Source organism: Rhipicephalus sanguineus, chromosome 7, assembly GCF_013339695.2.
Source record: "Rhipicephalus sanguineus isolate Rsan-2018 chromosome 7, BIME_Rsan_1.4, whole genome shotgun sequence".
NCBI classification, from domain to species: domain Eukaryota; kingdom Metazoa; phylum Arthropoda; class Arachnida; order Ixodida; family Ixodidae; genus Rhipicephalus; species Rhipicephalus sanguineus.
Window position 1 is genome coordinate 16,381,944 of NC_051182.1, and position 20,574 is coordinate 16,402,517.

General features: G+C 46.9%; 1 protein-coding gene across 1 annotated transcript in view; it reads left to right on the forward strand.

Moving 5' to 3' along the window:
- Positions 1-20,574, forward strand: part of LOC119399311 (TATA-binding protein-associated factor 172-like) — a 374,345-nt gene that overhangs the window by 292,039 nt on the left and 61,732 nt on the right. Inside the window, 5 exon segments of the mRNA XM_049417333.1 lie at positions 6,914-7,051; positions 13,890-14,041; positions 14,616-14,757; positions 14,906-15,113; positions 20,440-20,570. Coding sequence (XP_049273290.1) covers positions 6,914-7,051; positions 13,890-14,041; positions 14,616-14,757; positions 14,906-15,113; positions 20,440-20,570 — 771 coding nt within the window.

A 20,574-nucleotide genomic window follows, 5' to 3' on the forward strand; every position in this document is an offset into this window, starting at 1 on the left:
AGGAAAACAGCTCTGCTGTAAGAGATTAAAACAGCACTACTATGATGTCAGAAAGAAGCACATGGCAACAAGTGCACTGGCTGAACACGAAGTGTCCATGAGCCGTGACATCAACTGGGAGAGCAGGAAATTTATTGGCAAGTAAAAGAATACCTTCATACTCGGACATCGAAAGGTAGGTTGCTCAGGCAACCTACCCTCAATGTACATTCGCTGCTTACATCACATCATGAAACTTGTATAACCGACACCACTTTAAGCATTTTCTTCGTTGTGAACAAGGATCCCATAGTGGGGCTGAAACGTCTTTTTATTTCAACGATTGGTCAGCGCCGATTATTTCCCACTATGTTGATAGATATCTAAGCCCACTGAAGGACTATCGTTAACTTTGTATAAAACATTGTCTGGCAGTGCAAGGTCACACAGATCCTGTGTGGATGCAGAGCTTCATTCTTCTAGAGGCCCGGCAGGCACAAGGTGCACGGAAGTGGGCTTCCACACTGTATGTGTATTGTGCACTAGTTCTTTTAACTGTAGATGAATGCCTGTAAATCAGCCCTTTCAAACTATCCTATAGGATAGTTTGAGAGGGCTGATTCTTACAGAATGATTGCTGCACATACAGTTTCAAAGTGCTCACTACATAATTCTTCATTTTCCGAGTTGGTGAGGTACCCATTACGGCTCCGTCAGGTAACATGCGCACCTGCGCAGCTGCACTTCTTGTTGATGCTGCTGTTGATGATGAGAACAGAGTGAGACAGCTGCGCATATCGCGCATTTTTGATACAATTTCGTTTTCCTGCGCCAAGCTGCTCCAAAAGCATAAAAATCGCAAAAATTGTGCCGCACTGCTCTAAAACAGCCTCAAAAGCAGGAATTTTGATGCCCACGTGAGCTTCAGTGAGGGAAAAGGGTCAAGTGGACACCATGATTTTCCAAGCAGTGCCAGGAATACCAAGAAAATAAGACATTCGCAGAACACTTGGACGCGCCTAAGCGTGTTTTTTCTATGCACCTTTCTAATGAAGGCTCCCATGGTGCCACCATGATCTCCTCTGGACTGTTGTCAATATGCGTGACCCCTCAAAAATGTGCTGCCGTGCCCTGAGCGTGCTGCTTCTACTCACTAGGCTGTGTGTTCTGGCGCTACTGGCACTTGGGGAAAACTACCGAGTGGCATTCGTAGCGGGGCTGACTCTCAGGTTATTTGTTGTGCGTAGCGTGTTCCTCCGGTCGCTGCAGTTTCCGTGTCCACGCTGCTGCGTGTGCTGTGATACACCTACGCACGTTTGCCGTCGCCGAGCACCTTGTGGTGTCATCGTGGCGTCAACTAGCTTCCTGCACGTGACGCATCTCTACGATGCTCTAGTGCACGGGTTCTCAAACTGAGTTCCGCGGAGGATATCTTAGAGTTCCGCAAGCTGCCAGAACGAGTGCCACCTGCTCCCGTTTCACAGCCATTAGCAACTAGTTTATTTATTTCGACAAGCAAATTTGCATTTAACGAAATCATCGCACACCGCATCCACACATCTGGTGTGTGCGGGTAGCGAGAGACCCACATGTTAGCAGCACTAAAAACTCATCTAGTGGGCACCCTGAAACTTGCACGATTTGTTGACCCATGGAGACAGAATGCATGCAACGCTGCAAACCAGTTCAAACGACATTCACAGGCACCTCGGCGCTTTATTCATGTCTCATGGCATGTTGGCGTTCACGTGGCATAGTTTTCATACAGGGTGATTTGTCACTGCTTTATGTCGATTTTGTCGTCAAAACGGGAACGAGCGCTTTGATACGCGTAAGATGCGTCGCTTTGTACCGGCTGTGAGCTACACGAGCATTTAGGCTTAGCTTTACGACCGGTGTATCCGTCAACGGTCGTTTCACTGTGCGACTGGCATGCCTCTCTTTTTTGTTTTGCAAGAAATAAAACAGGCCCTTATGTGTCCGGCGCTTCGTTTGCGTGAACATATTGCTTTCGGTGCGCGTGCCTGAAGCATGCAATGTATGGTCGGCGGGCACTTTACGCGACTCGCGGAACGGTGCGAGGGGCAATCGCAAGTCTGTGTATTATCAGGAGTTCTACATCAACGGTGATGACCTTCGATATTAAAGAAAAGAGAACAGGCGAACGGGGGCAGTTAATACTGTGGTTGCGCGCGTCGAGGAGCGTAATCCCCTCCCCCCCCCCCCCCCCCCGCCCCGCCCTGCCCTGCTTTTGTCTTCAAGCTCAAGAAAAATTTAGGGGTTCCCAATGCGCTGGAATAGCCGTTGCGGTTTCCCAAGGCCAGAAAGTTTGAGAACCCTTGCTCTGGCAGTTTTGCACGAGAAGGCGGCAACAGACTCGTGCGAAGCGCATTTTATGTTGTCCCCCAGTAAAAGCGTACAGTACGCTTACAACGGCACTACTCTTGCAGTACCATATGCGCGCGTTTGACGAGACAGTCAGTGCAGCGAGGTTTCTTGGCACCCGCGCTGCACTCGTGAAGGTGGTCCCGCACGAGGTGGCAGTGAATGGTGGTGCAGCGCTCTTTAGTTGTCGTCTGTGAAAAGCGTGCTGTACACTTGACGTTATGCCAACAGCGTGGCTGAGCAGATAGCCGAAAGCGCTTATAGTGGTGTTCTCCTTACAAAGAGTAACACTGACCTACAGGAAGCTCTTGGGAAGCTTGAAAAGCTAAACAAGCAGACGAAGCAGACGTACAAAAAGCTGAAGCAGTAACCTGCTAAATCATGTCACTAATCTTAAGCAAAGGCCTGCTGCTATGCAACTACAATTCTCGTGCAATCACAGTTGAAAATCAGTTCTGCGGAATCCTGCAAGGTGGCGGAAGGGTTAAGAAAGGGAAAACAGACAGCCACCCGTTTGTAGCACGAAGCCACCAGGAAAGGCCTTTCCTTGTGGCTTCGTGCTACAAACGGGTGGCTGTCTATTTTTCCTTTCGCAATCACAATTCTTTTTTTTTTTTTGATAAGTGTGATGCTTTTTCTCTTTTTGCAAATGTTTGAGGTGAACCTAGTTTCTAGAACCTTTTTTTCAATTATTTCATATGTTTGTTACACAGGCTAGATGGGTCGCGTGGTATGTAAAAAGGTAGTGTGTTCATACCTGGTGATAATCTGTTGGAAAGCTTCCTACAAAGGCTGTTTAAGTATTATGTGTATTCTAAGCCAATTAAAATATATACTTGTCCCTCCAAGTTGCTACAAATTTGTTTTTTCAAGCTCATAAGACAACATATTAAATGCCGCTAACTCCTCCAAAATAGAAATATTGCTGCTCCAAAAACTGCTCCCAATTCAGTTTCAGCTGTCTCACCCCTGTGATAATTATTATGCCTGTGTGCTTTGTAATTGGTTGGCTTTTAAAGAAGCCACTCATTGCGCAGTTGACATGTTGTGACCCCCGGTGTAGTTCTACGCTTCTGTCACACAATAGCTAACATTCATATACAGTCAACGTCCGATTTTTCGGACTCCCTAGGGACCACGAAATCGTCCGAAAAATCGGGCAGTCCGAAAAAACAAATTGACGCTTTTTTTATTCTGCTCAAGCGGCCAAATCGCCACAGCCACGTCCAAAATAGCTTTAATGCCTCCCAATACAGTTATCAGGCATTTTGGTGCGCGCCCAGGCTCTCGCAAATACATTTGGTACCTGCCGCGAACTCCGCTTAACTACGTACGTGCCAACCGCCACTTTTGCATCTCGTGATGAGCGCCGCTAATACAGTGAAATCTCGGTATAACGAACTTCAGGGGACCGCGGAAAAATGTTCGTTATTCTGAAAGGTCGTTATAGTGAAAGCCCAAAAATTTACCATAACAATAGAATAACAATAGAATATCAGTAACGCAAACGTCCTACCTTTGCAACGGTACGTCCTTGAACTCGTTTCTCACAACAATGCACACGTGAACGTCAGACAAGGCACGTTTATTTGAAATAGTCCGTGATCGTTTGTTGACGGGTGCAGCACAATCTCTGCATCACGAACGATTCTAGACCGTCCGCATTTTTATGCGCTGCTTCGGTCGCTGTTCCGCTTTTTTCTATGAATATGCGGAGTTTCCTCAAGTAGTCCAACGCATCTGTGGCCGACACGGACTCGTCGCGATCTTCGGGTGCTACCGTGACATCGTCGCCCATGTCATCGCTGCAATCCTTTCAGGCCCAACTGCATGCAAGCAAGTTTTGAGCAACGGCCGACAGGATTTGCTGTCGCAGAGGGACATCCATCGCCGTCGCTTGTCGCGTTGCAGGTTTCTGGAAAGCCAGAAAACATCTCTTGTCGCCCGGAAGTAGTGAGCATGACGATGTCGGCAAAATGGCTGCATCTCTGACCCTCGCTTCGGTTGCGATTTGCTGGTGATGCTTCCAATCGGCGCGTACTTCAAGGAATGCAAGTTATAGACTACATTCTTTACAGCCCCATCTCACGCGGAGAGCGAGGCAGCGGCCGTATTTTGTCGTTAATTTTGATCGACGGTTCGTTTTGATGTTTCGGTGGTAGCTTGCTGCATTGGTGGTAGCTTGCTGCAATGTCAACATCGTCGTCGTGTGAGGTAGCCCTTCTCCCTGCGAAGCAACGATGTGAGGCGCTGCGGCTTTTCTTAAACGTTCTATGACAGCAAGAGGAAACGTTGTCGAGATGCGCCTCGTGGACTAACCCCAACATAACGCAGTTTGCAAAGTGCGACGTAGCGTAGGCAGCGTACGCTTCCAGGCGCCCTATGGGATCCCAGCAGATACTACTGTCGCGGTTAAACATAAGATTGCGAAAAAAGAAAGTGACGAAACGCTTTTATGGCATCCTTATCTCAAACAAGATAATAATAAATTTGGCATGTTGTCATTCATCTACTCTGTAATTCTTTTTCGTAATTTGCCTGCGTGCACGCAATAGTTTTCAATTGAGCAACCGTGACACTTTGTCGCGAACACGTGGGTGCTCCCGTCGCGACAGCGTGACGGAGCCGGTTTTTCGCAGTCGCCTTCGCTCGAAAGTCGCGTGCAATGCATGCGGTTGGGCCTTTATAAAACCTGATGCGCTGTCGCCTCCGCAACGGAGGGGGAAAAAAAAAAGTTCTCCGCCCGCGTCTTTCTCCTCCCGCGCCATCTCAGGTTTTTGCGGGAGGGCGTCCGCTCTTCGCGCTGCGTCGTCTGCCACCTTACAGCTCCGACTGCCATGACCGATACACTGAAATCTAAGAATCCTCGCATTTCGGGATATAAGTTCGTAGTACTGAGGTGTTAAGATTACACGGGAATTAAATAACGATCGTTATTCTGAAATGTTCGTTATTCTGAAGTTCGTAGTAGTGAAATATTTTTACATTGAAACTATAAGCAGTCGGCACAGGATTTCTTAAAAGCTCGTTAATTTGAAATGTTCGTTATTGTGGTGTTCGTTGTAACGAGGTTTGACTGTAACAGCAAAGCGCGGAATAGATTATGGCTATCTCGCATGAAGCGTTTGTAAACGATGACACGGAACACAAAGACTGTGGCGGAAGAGCGGACGACTCGTCCTGCTTTTCCCGATGCGTGTGCGCATGTAAACGGTGCACACACATCGCCGAATCGCCGCCTACACGCAGCATTTGCTGCCGTGTCAAGCCGATCGTTTCTAGTTGTGTGCAGCACATCGCCAACTAAACTGACGCCATCACTTTACTGTTGCTGTATCGTATGCACACATTTATCATGAAAGGGTTCGCGATGCGCACTTAGTTCCTGACCGCACACGGACGTGGCAATGGCGAGCTGGTTTCGTCCGTGAAGGCAACGCGTCTGTGCGGCGCACTTAGCGGTCTCGCACAAAGAGGCACCAGGAATGGCGGCGCCGCGCATTTGGGTTCTCGCCTATTAAATGCGTGCAGTACGCATGCAACTGCGCAAGGCCACGTGCACTACCGAGCAGTTAACTGAAGATGCTTATCGTAAGGGTTGTCAGTGATTAAGCCGTACTGGCGTGTTTGCCAGCTGCCGCCATCACGCCTCCGTGCATTTCCGCTGCTTGTGCGCAACATCGTCGCACGACGCCGCAATAGCGGCCCCTTTAAATTTCTGGTCTGCTTCACCCCATAATGCTTCGGCGTTGCGGCAAAGCTGACTTTCGGACTCTGCTGCTGTCTCGAGCAGATCGACTCGCGAAAGCGCTGGTTCGAGCCTACGAGATGATAGACGCGGCAGAGGTGAGGGCTTCAAATAATGCCTTTCGGACCTGCAGTTTGGGCAGAAAGTCCAAAAAATTGGGCGCGGAATAGCTTCAGCGTCCGAAATTTTGGACGTTCTAATGCATTGACGTCTATGGGGCTGGTGACGGTGCTGCAAAAGCATCCGAATTTTTGAGCATGTCCGGAAAATCGGGCGTCCGAAATATCAGCAGTTGATTGTATAACATTCATATGGTGTTCTTTTTTGAAGCAACTTCGAGCATGCTAAAGCTGTTTTCACTGCAGCGTCAGGGTGCTATGCCGTGAAACTACTCATCCAGAGAAAATCCACACTGCCGTAAAACCACACTTCAAGGTTAACATTACATATTACATTCACCTCAATTATTTTGTCAGTTTAACAGCGTGTTATATGGGCTTATATGCTCCACGTATGTATAATAAGTTTTAAAGTGCAACGTATTGTACCAATAGAATAAATAAATATACTATTTGATTTGAAATTGTTCGACCATATCACTATTCGCTTCGAATTCACTTCGAACATCAAATTTACTTTTCACCCATCCCTACTGGTGCCATGGAAATGTACGGGATGAGGTTGGTTGTGTAGGTGCAATTTTGCCATCACCTGTACAAAAGGTGTTCCCTGCAAAAGCACTTTCTGTGGATGCCACTGCTTTTCTCATTCATACAGCTGACTTCTCTTTGCCCTTTGCAGGAGGGTGTGAACTGGTTGGCATTCCTGAATAAGTACAGCCTGCACGGCATCTTATGCGATGACATGGGTCTGGGCAAGACGCTCCAGTCCATCTGCATTCTGGCCTCAGACCACCACAAAAGAGAGCAGCTGTACAAGGTACTACTTTTCATGTGTTAATATTGCAGAGATGGTCCAACATCAATGCTGTGCCTACTAAGGCTGTTTCGTGCATACTTATGTGGATGGTTAGCACTTTTGAATGGAACGAAGAAATTAGTACTAGCAACTGTAATGCTTATTCAGTGCACAAGAACATGACACATTTGCTACTCACAGCATTATTTTTCTGGAACTAGGATACGGAAAGTTCAGTGGCGTGGGTATCGTTGTAGTACAGAAATAAACGTACTGTCCGGAAAAATGTACGATCCAAATCCAGCAAAAATTGAGGCTCACAAGTCGATATTGAGGTGCAAGGTCAAAAAAATTTTATTTCTCTGAAAACGTAGTGGAGCTCTTCGATTTTCCAACTTCTGGCAGCTCGCGGGCAACCAGAAGTCAGCCAGCTAGTTTCAGTCCTGACAGGAAACAATGTCGTGGTCACGTGTGTCGAGATCCCAAGCTCGAAGGTTGCAAAATCAAAGTTGGGGACAGCCAGTGTTAACGTAAAGAAATGCTATAGCCGTGACAGCAAACAAAACATGTGCCGCATGAGCGTTGGTTCGTCCTACATTGCTCATTTGGAAATATAAAGGACAAGGGCTCAAGTTTCTCCGCCGACGCCAGCACTTGCCATTCCCCTACTGGAGACTGCTGGGTTCGACCCCTCTGCACCCCTCATTTCCTGGTCTTCTGTAGCATGCACGCGCTGCGTGTGGCAGCTTCTTTTTGTGTGTATGGGTTTGTAATCACTTAAAGGGGTACTGACACAAAAATTTTCGTGTGGGGTTTTTTTTGCTGCAGTATGCTGCTGGAGGCGTCTCAGTCGTAACACGGCACATTGCTTGCTGCGGCACGCGACAGATAATTATTTGCAGTCTGTTTATTACTGACCAGTCTCAGTTTCAGTTTAGGAGAGCTCGAAAAACAAGCCACCGGTGCAACTAATGCCATCTAGCGTGTGAAACGGCACACAACTGTGACGCACTTCCGCGCTGCTTGCGTCGTCTATTCGCGTTCTTTCGCATGTGGCATGTGCAGCACAATGTTATTGCCATCATCATCACCATTATCACCTGGTGGCGAAGACTTTCTTAAGCTACCATACATTCGTCCTGGGCACGAATTCGTGAGCGGCCGTCATCTGGTAGCCTGCTGGCACAAGCGTGGCAAAAGCACAATGGTGACTATGACGTCATGATTTAGCTGGGCATCTCGGAGCTTGGCCGTAGTGGTGACACCGCGGAAGTTTGGGGTCACCTTCAGGTCACTTTATATGATGTTAATGTCGCGAGGTGCGGCTTAAAGGGACACTAAAGAGAAACAGTGAATTGGTTTTAGATCCATAAATTGTGCTCTGAGAACTCTATGTCGTTAATTTTGCCATCACAGGTTTATTACCGTATTTACTCGAATCTAACGCGCACCTTTTTTCCGGAAAAACGAGTCCAAAAATCGCATGCACGTTAGAATCGAGTACCGAAAAAAAAAAAGAAACTCGGTTATCGTATTGCCATCGACATTTCAAAATGGCCGCCTCCTACGCGCCTTGGCCGTTTCTGCCATTTGTTCAGTTCGTACGTGTGCTGAGGAGATTGTCATCCCGTTCTGCGTTCGCATTGACGGCATGGAAATGCCGACTCCAAATACTCGACGAGTGTACCACAATGCCGCATTTAAAAGAATAGTTATTACATGTGCAGAGAGACGGACGGAAATCTGGCCGCATCGCGGTCGTTCGGATATAGTTCGGAGTTCCCGAAACGTGCGTGCGAGACTGGCGCGAACAGCAGAAGATTTTTTACAACAAAGCCTCACGAAAAGGTTTCAGTGGACCAAAGCAGGGCCAGTTTCCCGAAATCGAAGAGTGTTGACAGCGACAAGGAGTTGTCCGACAGCAACGAGTACTGATCCATTACGCGACTCGTATCGCCGCCGTAGTGGTGACAGTTTTTAGCGGCAAGGCCCGCTTTTTGACTTGTGTTTTACTTTTTTGAAACTTCACTTCTTTAAAACCCAAATACTTGTTCTTTTGAATGTGCGAAGTTTGACTCCTGCGGACGTTTTTTGTTCTCTTCTCTCAGGAAAAATGGGTGCGCGTTACAATCGATGTATTACTTTTTTTTTTTTGGTCGCGGAAAACGGGTGCGTGTTACAATCGAGGGCACGGTAGAATCGAGTAAATATGGTAATAGAGGAGAAAATCAAGTTCAAAGTTTCATTTTTGAATTTCACGCCGAAATCTCCCCGCTTGACGTCACAGATTTCAAAGTGCATTTATCGTATTTTGGCGCCATTGGCTCAACAAAATTACCCCAAACTTGGTATGTTAAGTCTATGGCCCCCTCAGAGGACAATGTACTTCGTTTTACCAATTAGGAACTACGCAGTCCCCAGTAGGCGCCGTCAAAACATGTGACATCACGGCAAATGGTGCGGAAACTTTTAGGTGGCGTCGCCACCCACATTTTGTTTTTTCACGTTTTCTCGCTTACTAAGCGTCTTCTCCCAGCAAGCGTGGTGTCTTTGGCATCGTGAAAGAGTACTTTACTAATAATGAGAAAAATTGTTTTGCTCTTTAGTGTCCCTTTAAAGGGCACTTGCGAAAGTTGCGGCAGAAAGACCCATCCTTTGGGTGTGAGAGGAAAAAACCGCTAGTGTTACCCTATTTGCACCGGGGGACACACACCACCTGAAGAAGGTTACAAACCGCCACGGAGTCAGCATGGTGTTTTCTGCACCTAAGAAGCTCTCGCAGTTGTGCTCACGAATTTCGTGCAGCGAGGAGCACACTAGCCATTGGGGCAAGAAGCATGCCAAGCCAGTTGTGCAATGCGATGTGGGAATGGTTTATGAGATTCCGCTTTCCTGCAAGAAATCATGTCGGACAGACGGGCCGTTACCTAAGTGACTGCGCACCAGCTGTGTATCAAAAATAATGAAATGGCTAATTTGCCGGCTCACTGTGCAGCCTGAAGTGAAGATGTGAGGCACGATTTTATCAGGTTAAGATACTGGGGCATAGCAAGAACATGTGTGCTCGGGAAGTCTTAGAAGCTTTTATCATCATAACGAAAGGTAATAGCTGTGTAAGTGATGCCTGAACATGGCTTTATTGTGCAGAAGTCTTTTTTGGTGGATAAGGTGTGTTAGCACTTGGTGTGTTTGTGCGCATCTGCGCAGTTCTGTTCGGATGGTCTATTTAAATCACGCTCTGTGGTCAGTGAAATAGTTGGTAGTTTGCGTTCGTTCTGTTCGTGTATCTTGTTTGTGGTGTCCCTTTCAAGTTTCGCACAATTATTTTCCTGCATATAGTACAAAGGCTGACGTCACAGCCTCGGCAGTGTATTTTTGGGGGGTCACGCCTGTTTAACTCTTTCGTTACCGCATGAAAATGGCCATTTTTTATAGGTCTGAGGAAGCGATTTATTGCTACTATAAATAATGCTCTAGGTAACATTGCAGCGCACCAAATTGTGCATAATGAATTGCTCTTTATAGATAACACAAGTTTCAAAACAAAAAATTGTTACAAAATTTATAAAAAATCTGAAATCTACCACTTTTGCAGGAACTTGGGAAAAACCGTACAAACAAAACACAATATCTACAAAAATATATTACGAACAAACAAAAATCAAAATATACATTTTGAAGGGGAATGATCTAGGAATATTCTAAAAGAAAAATAAACAATCTGCATAAAGCCATTTTTCACACAGATCAAAAATACTGCAGACCGAAAACTGCTTCACCGCTCGTGCCATGCGGTGAAGCAGTTTCTAGTTTTCGTGAAGCACAGGTGGACGCCACAGGTTTCACAAAGAACGTTCGTTTTTTTTTTTCAACTTTGCGTTCCTCATAGCACTTGCGCCAGTTTTTCCTTTTCGGCATCTTTTTGGGGTGGTGCTGCACTTTTTTTGGCGGAGGCTCCACTCGTGGATCATCATCCGCATCCACCTCGAGACGCTGTTGAGCGAGCTCCAACCGGTAGGATAGCTGGTCAAAATTGGAGTTTCTCTGAGTTTCTCTGAAGAGTTTCTCTGAAAACAGGAAAAAAAAATCGCGCGCCGTCGTGAAACGTTTTGCGCTGCTCCGGTGTGCCGGGCCGAGATGCGCGCCGGGCGGCCTTCTTGGTGAAAATTGAAGCTTTCTGGCTGCCGGCGGCAGCACATCCTGTCCAAGCGCTGTGCGTATCCTGCAGATAACCAGGACATCTCAAAGGTTGTGCACCGAGATCGGCAGATAAGCGCTTCCGACGGACGAGACCGCTCAAGGCCGAAAACGAAACTTAGCGGTACACAGCTGAGGATGGCCCGGGCTGGCTCGAAGCATCGTCGCTGTCAGCGCTTGAAGATGAGCTGGTGTCGTCTTCGGACTCATAGCTCGACTCAGCTTCACTAAATTCGTGAGCGGGTTGAGTACGCTTTCGAGCGGAACGTTTTTCCCGCGACGCAACCCCGCTGGTTGACGACGCCATGGGAGCGGCCGAGAGATTGCCGCGCGCGCCGACGCTAACGCCCGATGCGCCCCTCTCGCGTAGATAAAGAGAAACGAAACCAAAACTGCTGCAAACTGGCTTAAAAGGCCAGATCAACAAGTTAGAGACGCGACGGACCTTCAGAAACGAGCTGTATTTGAATTAATATTGCGCAAACTCGGAAGCAAAGCTCGCTAGTGAGTAGGAGCTGTCGTTTTCATGTAATTATCACAGCCAAAATTTATTACCTCGCAAAACTGACGACACAATTTGATAATTGACTTCTTAGGGATCGTTTGATAGCAAGATGTTGATAATAATGGAGCACAAACATGAACAGCACATTTCTTTCCCGAGTGTGGCAGCCACGCCCCCTTTTCCAGTAACACATGCGCATTCGTTCGCGAAAAACTCCGTCAAAAATCGCAACGTCGTCAGAGCGGGAAAATTTAAACGGATTGTAGAAGAGTAGTCCCAGAACTAAACGCGAGATGCTGCAGCATGCACGGGAAAATTTTTTAACGCGTCGAAATCGGCAGCTTTTTTCGTCGATCACCGGTGATCGATTTGAATAGGCGTGGTAACGAAAGAGTTAATGTAGCCCAGAGAGTATTATGGCGGCGCCCAGGTCTGGGACGCCCCCCTTCCCCGCGTCCCTTCATACTCGTTCAAGATGGGCGGGGCGTATCCTCTCTGCTTGAGCAGCATTGGATCTACAGCAGGCCTTACACCGGGGCGGATGTTATCGCATGCGCCTTCCGAACATTAGAGATGGGCCGGCTCGTTTGATTTCTGCTTCAGCCACGTTCATCACCCCAGCTCATGCACTTTTACCCCACGGGTAGAACATACGTTGCGCGAGGGGATGTTATCTATTTGGACTTTATACGGCAAAAACCCGTCGAGAGTGTACATAATTGCTATCGCAATAAAAACGAAATTACCACTTGGTTATCATCATCATCAGTTTCCGCACGAGACATTGCTGCAGTCCAGCAGTTGTCGTAGCTTCCAGCTTCCGGTTGCCATTTACGTTTTGTATGCGTGGGTGTGGGTATTAGTCATGCAGCACGATCGTGGTTTACGTGTTCCTGCCAAGCCTTATAATGCCTTAGAGGCAATTCCAACAATGTGCTTACAAAGCCGCATAAAGGAGTTACTCAGAGGCCAATAACGGCAACCGAGTGATGCTGCCAACCGAGGTGGAAGAACTTCTCACATTGCACCAGAGGATGTGGCTTCGAATCCAGTGAATAAATATTGGTTTTCTGTGCCTTACGACAGTGTCATTTACGAGATTTATACAGCTGCTTGCAAATATTCAGTGCTGTGCATGACTATGCATTTCGCAATGAATCGACTGTGTGTGAATTGTGTTTTATCGTGTTGACAGAGTTAAAAACAGATGCGTCTCATACAGAGGTGCGTCTTATATACCATTTTTTTCCACGAAAATCGTAAAAAGTAGGGGGTGCTTCTTATACAAAGGTGCGACTTATACACCAGAAAATATGGTAATCATATTTTCTGGGACCGTATTAACCCGAATATATTAACGCACAGTTGTATTGGAGTGATGAAATGTTTTTGATACACGAGGTGTTGCTGGAGCCAACATTTCAACCAGCAGACTTGTCTTCTTCAAAGTGGCAACTTGAAGCTGCAACTTCAAGCCTTGAAAAAGACAAGTTTGCTTGTCAAAATGTTGGCTCCAGCAACACCTTGTGTTCCAAGAATTTTTCATCACTTCAAGATTCTATGTTCCCTTAACTTCTACCTTACTTTGGATAGCTCCATTGGGTTATTCTTAGCTTTTGCGATGGCAAAAATAGGAGCCGCCAAACTGTACTAAGTGGGAACATATCAGTGAGGTTCTACTATACATCAGGATAGCAAAGACTTAAAAAATCTTGGTGTGTTTTTCTTTATTTCTCATAGCTTTTCAGGAAGAGCCCGGAAGGCACATGGCCACTCAAATGGCTAGATGGAACACCCTTTAGCGAGATTTCAAGTTTGTGTAATGTAATCTAGTGTCATTAAAAAAACAATCTATTTGGCCTGCGCAACAGCTGTCGTGTAACAAAGTAAACAAACTTCTCACCTTGCAGTGGGTGTGCTTCTTGTGTTGCTTCCTAGTTGACCTTCGTGCAAGGCACTATCGGCAGCTAAGTTCTTTGTTGTTTTCCCCTCTGTGCCCCATCCACAACATCAATTATAGTTTACAAGTCATCGTAAGAGGGATAGCAAGTACAATAGCCCTCTAAAATTGTGCAATTTATTCAAAGAAGTGATGGTCTGTTTTGCAAAATGCCACGCCTGCCACTGTACCCCTGTCATGCCTGCGTGTCACTGCAGGAAACGCAGCGTGCAGATGCCAAGCCTCTTCCCTCATTGGTCGTGTGCCCGCCTACGTTAACAGGTCACTGGGTGTACGAGGTGGAGAAGTTTGTCTCAAGCCAGTACCTGCAACCACTGCACTACACGGGACCCCCAATGGAGCGTGCCAGGTACTAGGCACCATAGAGTTTCCTACAATACTTACTAGAGGGAACTCTGGCGCTAGTGTCTATGGGAGCTGCAATGCATCGCGCTTCAGCCAGCATGGGAATCATGGGTAGTACACGGATTTGTCTAAACTTCGTTCTTTCGGCTCCGTTTGGCTCCGCGTTGCCTGCATCCGCTTTGTCGCAAAACGAAGTTCAGCAAAAATCAGCAGTTTCACTTCACCACTTCAACTTCTTTAGGCTCACCGATTCAAATCTGGTCACGAAGTTCACAACGATCCATTTTTTTATCCGAAAGAAAACCAAAACATAGCAATAAACAAAGCCACAAGTGCGTTCGAAGCCCACAAGCACGAAGACTAGGCAAATCCGTGTACTACCCATCATTCCCATGGTGGCTGAACGATCGCAGTGCCAGAGTTCCCTCTAGGTCATTTTGGGAAACTCTATGCTAGGCACAACACGAGCTTCGCTAGTTGCTCACTAGTCCGTACTTCTGCATAGGGATCTGTTATGTGCCCCATAAACTTGGGTCTCCATACAAATCAGTGGTAATGTTTCTCCTCTTTTTTTTTAGGCTGCAGGAGAAAGCACACAAGCACAACCTGGTGGTGGCCTCATACGACATTGTGCGCAACGACATTGATTTTTTTGCTACCATCAGGTGGAACTACTGCATTCTTGACGAGGGGCACATCATCAAGAATGGACGAACCAAGGTGAGACTATTAGGCTGCATGGCAGGTTGCTCAGCATAGGTGATTACATGTGGCTCCCCACAGGGGTGTCTGCTTTGGCTGGCATTTCGTGTATAGCATCACTATGGACCCGAGCCTCTCCGAATTGCAAGTACTTTTGTCTGCACAGTTGGCACGTGCCCTGAAGCAGCTGCAGGCCAACCACCGGCTCATTCTGACCGGCACACCCATCCAGAACCAAGTGCTTGACCTGTGGTCCCTGTTCGACTTCCTCATGCCGGGATTCCTGGGCACGGAGCGGCAGTTCGCGCAACGCTTTAGCCGCCCTATCCTACAGTCGCGTGACGCCAAGTCTTCCTCAAGAGAGCAGGAGGCTGGTGCGTTTCTTTTTATACCTTCACCCTCTTCCCCGTCAACCCTGTGTGCATACTTAAAAAAATTTTGAAGCACTAACACGATTGGGACAAGCAAGGGCCCAACACGAGCACTTACAACCTTGCTCAAGAAATGCTGCTTTGTATGGGAGCAACCCTCCGCCCTAGGCACACCCCGATTTTTGTATGAAGACCTGATCTCTAAATCCTACAAAAGTGTTGCTCAGGTAGAAGCTTAAAAAAGGCCTCTACTATGGCTCCACAGCCATTTCTAAATGCCACCTCATCTTTGAAAGTAATATGTCAATATTATGTATACCGGCCCGTGTAACATGTAACAAAACTTTTGTTTGTTGAATTCAATATGCCACCGACAAGAAATGTGTATGGGAAAACATTAGTTTAATTCATCGGCATAAAATTATGGAATAACATACCATTCAATGTAAAAGAAAGTATATCGCATTCCTTAAAGAAATACAGTAGAATCTCAGTGATACAAACCCAGCTGATCAAACTTCTGTCTGATACGAATTCTCAAAATTCCCCGGCCGAATTCCATTGGGTCCAGTGGGCCAAAATTCAGATTTTCCAAACACTTTTCTGTGTTGCGGTGGGTGATACGAACTTCGGTGCTGAAACCGTCAAGTGACGGCCGACAGCAGCGTGTTCAGGAAGTTTCAGAAGTACACGCCCAGCCAGCGCACACACAGTCAAAACTGTGCTTATTATTGGCCACAACTGCTGTGAACGAAGCCACAGTCGCTATCAACACCATCATGCATGTCAAAGATGAAACTCCAAGAGTCAACGTGCATCCAATGTTCACCGATTCAAAGCGATGCTGCTTGCCACAACCACTGCGGACGAAAATGTAGTATATGCAATCATAGATAGCAATGATGTAGTTTTGAAGGCACGCGTGCAGCCCGCGCATATGAATTGAAAACGGAACTACCGTTTGCCGCAACGGCTGCGCACCAAACTGCGGTCGCTATTCCTAAGGTACAGTCAAGCGTGATTTGAAGGTATCGCACAAGCATCGACAAAGGACTACAACGGCACCACGGCTCGGAATCTTCTTTCGAGCAGAGGGAGGTATCGAGCAAGCTTCCCTCACTCTTTTTTGCTGTTCCTTAAGCTACAATCACTCCCGTATAAGGAAGGCGCACTTTCATTTCTTTGTTCTTTATGACGATGCGATGTTTATATTTTGTGCAGCTTAGCAAGTTGTTTAAGTGAGGCAGTGCCAAGCACCACCTTCACCAGATCTTTCCTATCAATTTCGCGGTCGGCCGCAGAGATAAGAGCCAACGCTTGATCCTAACAAATGGAAATCTTACAATCGAGAGGAAGGGGAAAGAGTTTGTTGTAAGGGCGATTGTTGTAGCATGGAACAACACGAAAAAGAGAAGAATGCGAAAGCTTGATTTTCACTGTTCCGAAACACGCTGCTGTGCCATTGGGATGCTAGACCGGTCAACACTCGAGCGATAACCTTCAAGTTGAGCTATACTGTACGCAGCTGATGCAATGGTAGGTTAAAGGCAATAAAGTAGTAAAAATACATGAAGCGTTTTGGTGTTCCTGTTGTTCGCTTACGACTGTGGTGGAGTGGACTTTGGCACTTCGTTTTGAGTTGGCCCTAGGCAACTCAAAACGACGCTGCTGACGCGCGCATTTGCGGCAGTCAGCAGCGCCATCCCTTATTGGTCCATTCACGTGTGTCCCAGAAACACACACGCGAGTTCTTTTGGCCGAAATAAATGTTTTGTGCATATATCGTAGTTTGAAAACGGATTTTGCTAGTTTTTTGTTGATTCGAAATTTCTGGTGATACAAATATTTTCGCTCCCCTTTGAGATTCGTATCACCGAGATTCTACTGTGCTAATTTCAGCAACTGTCAGCCAAGCCTATGTGAAACACTCATCCTATATACTGTCGATCCCGGATATATCGAACTCGGATATATCGAATTATTGGCTATACCGAACAGTTGAGAAATCCCCTTGAATTTCCCATGCAAAAGTATGGAGTTGGTGTGCACGTATATCGAACTCCCGCACAGCGAAACATCCGCTATATCGAACGCTGCCCCGCGCCGAAGCCCAGAAAGTGCATTTTTCCTAACAACTATTGATCATTTTTCGGCCGCATTCTTATGAATTCCAATCCCTCGTCGCGCGCAGGTGACGAAATTGCGTTGCTCTAGTTCGTTGTGCAGCGCATGTCAGTTCACCGGTATATTTGACGCGCGGTCCGCAGGTTTTAGCGCATGGGCTAGTGTTTTTCAAAGAGGCTGATTGCCAAGGGCACCAAAATGGAAATTTGAAGTGACTTGGCAGCCTTGTTGTAACGTTTGCATTCCCTTCCTTGTCTCTTCGCGCACGATGGCATGCGGGCCCGCAAAGCATGGCCTTCGAGATCTGCAACCTCGTGACGTATTTTTAGCGCTTTCGGTTTTAAAATGCAGATCTCAGAGGCTATGCTTTTTTTCGCATTTCTCGCCAAAGTAGCGGTTCCTTCTGCAAAGCCACAAGTGCCATCGGTATCGCCAACATGTCGACGGTGGAGAAATGTTTCTTCGTGCAGCGTTGTCTCTTGCGGAATGTGTACTTCTCGCTCCGTTTTTGATAAATCGTCATTCGGGAATCGAACTAAACATTGTCCTGCTCGTAGCGATAAAAATGATGACCGGTGCTTGGAACGACGTCAGGTAAAGCACCGTCGTGCACCGTTTCCTTATGGGCCTTGGGGCCAGGTGACGACTTTGGGCGCGTCATGACCGCAGACTACGGCGTACGGCATGGTCTAGTAACGTTGGTGTACGGTGCGTCTTCCGGGCGCCATATCGGACGGGGGAGCACTGCAAGCGACTTCATCGGTGCAGATAACGACGTAGCTGCTTCTGACTGCATCGATGCCGAGATCATAGCTGACATTGCCGATCCTGCGGAAATGGACCCGTGCAGTTTGAAGATGCCAATGCCACCGCTGCCACTGCTAAACCCTTTACCGCGCTACAGAGCTTGCATCGGCGTTTAGCGTCGATCACTACTGTTGTGGCCGAAGGTGCTGAATTTGCTAATTGGAAAGCTTCAATGATATTGACGATGACTTGGTGAACTTCACGGCAAGCAAGAAGCAAGACAGATTTATGGACTATTTTCATGCGAAGATAAAATGCGGTAACTTGCAAAAGAAGTTGTTGCCTTGTTCTTTAGCATATATGAGCAAATCGTCATGTTCACGCTTTTTACAATTTCCGAAAAAGGTGTCAAGGCCTGTAGTGCTTTAATTAAAGCCTTAAATGCGCATATTTTGTCTTTCGAATTATCGATATATCGAACTATTTTGCGGTCCCCTTCGAGTTCGATATATCCGGGATCGACTGTATTCAACACTTTAGAATATTCATGCACACCTAGTTATGTTACATGTTACACTGGTACCAGTGGTTTGCTTCACATACTTCTTATATTCTGGTAAATTGCATGCATTGCAGGGCTTGCTATTGAAGGGTTTAGTCTAAATATGGGCACCATCTTGTTTGTAGTTGCTGTAGAGTTTGTTTTTAGATGCAGAATATGAAATGCACATATGAGAACATTTTGTTGGGCGAGTTTATTAGGCTCACATTTGCTTTAAGGTGCAAGAGAACGCAATCCTGAGAAAGGACCCTTAACAGAGCGCTGTGTCCTTTCTTGTGATTGTGTTCTCTTGCACCTTAAAGCAAATATTTATGTACATCAACTCGCTCAACAAAAAGTTTTCTTAAGCCATATTTCTAGTGCGGTAGGCCCTTCTATGTGTGTGTCGTCTCAATGTTTCATAGACAAAAAAGGGGACCATGAGGCAATGCGAAGCCGGAGCACTTGCGCGATCGCGTTCCGTTGGCGTTCGTTGGGCATGCTACCGACACCGCGTCGCGGAACGCGAAGAGGAACGCTACGCGCGTCTTGTCTTCTAGCCTGGCCGTTAATTCTCACAGGGCGAGCGGGGAACGCGGCCGACAGACGTGCGAGAGGGGGGCAGCCTAGGAGAGGAGAGAGAGGGGGAGGGGACGCGCATGCGCTGGTGCTCATCGCGGCGTTGCGCAGGAGAGAATTTCGGCATGTCTAGCCCGCGTTTCAGAGGAAGAGTGGAAAGGGGGAGGGGAGAGGGGAGGGAAAGTGGCGAGGGGGAAGGGGAGAGGGAAGTGGAGAGGTGGATGTGAGAGGAGGAGGGGAGAGGGGGAGTTGAGAGGGTATGCGCATGCGCAGTAAGGGTGGTCACGCCGCACACCACCACCGGATTGAACCCCGCTATAAGATACTTCGCATCTAATAAAGGCACTTTGTTCCATGTTCTTTCTTGCGATTGGGTTCTCTTGCGCCGTAAAGCAAATAGGAAATGCTCAGTCGGCCACTCAACGGACATCTGATTGTTTGTACACAATGATAAAATGGTGTCTAAAGATTTTGAGCATTAGGCACAAATAAATTTCTATTCTGTGGAAGGAAAGACAGCTAGGTTTATATTTTTCCCACTGACAGAACCAGGGGCATGCTTCATTTTTTCGCCAGTGCATGTATATTTTAAGTTTGTTTAGGAGTGCCATTTCTGCGCAAGTTCATTTGAACACATGTGATGTGGGCATGTATTGGAACTGAACAAACATTGATAAATGAATGAGCACTGTGTTGCAGCATTATTTCTGTCTCTTGTTTAAGTCGACCCTGATAATTCGGTCACTTTTGTAGCTTTCATCAGGGTTGAATTAAAGAAGGTTGATGGTTGTAGAAAATGTGTTGCGAAAATGATCATGGGTGCGTAACGTCACAGCTATATGTGCGGGTGAATGAAAAAATTATGCCAATGCAATGGGAAGTTCATTTGTTGGACATAGGTTGATGTTTTTTCCTTGTGTACCAGCCTTGAGCAGCACTTCTAATTCATGAAAGATAAGCTTGAACAGACTCAACCTTATTTTGCCAAATTCAAATGGCCTACACCGACTGTTATTGGGGGATACAAGGATGCTCAGAGCGTACTAGCTGCTGATGTTTATGCATGTTCATGTGTTCAGGTGTGGGTACACATCCCTCGCATCAGTTGCGAGTTCAGTGCGTGTCCTATGCACTCGTTTTCTCATGCTTCGTTTAGCTTCGCGCTGTTTCATCAAAAATTAGCTTCAAGCTACTTACCCAACTTAACATCTTGCTTCGCATCCCTAAGCCACTGTCTATTCTTACTTTGTTTGAGTGGTGTGTCTCTGTTTAAGACAATGCACAGGTAGCATTTTCCCATGACGGCTTGTGTGGAGCTTCTCTGCATCACCCTTGCAGGAGTGCTGGCCATGGAAAGCTTGCATCGGCAAGTCCTTCCATTCTTGCTGCGTAGAGTCAAGGATGATGTCCTGCAGGATCTGCCCCCAAAAATAATCCAGGACTACTACTGTGAGCTGAGCCCACTACAGGCAC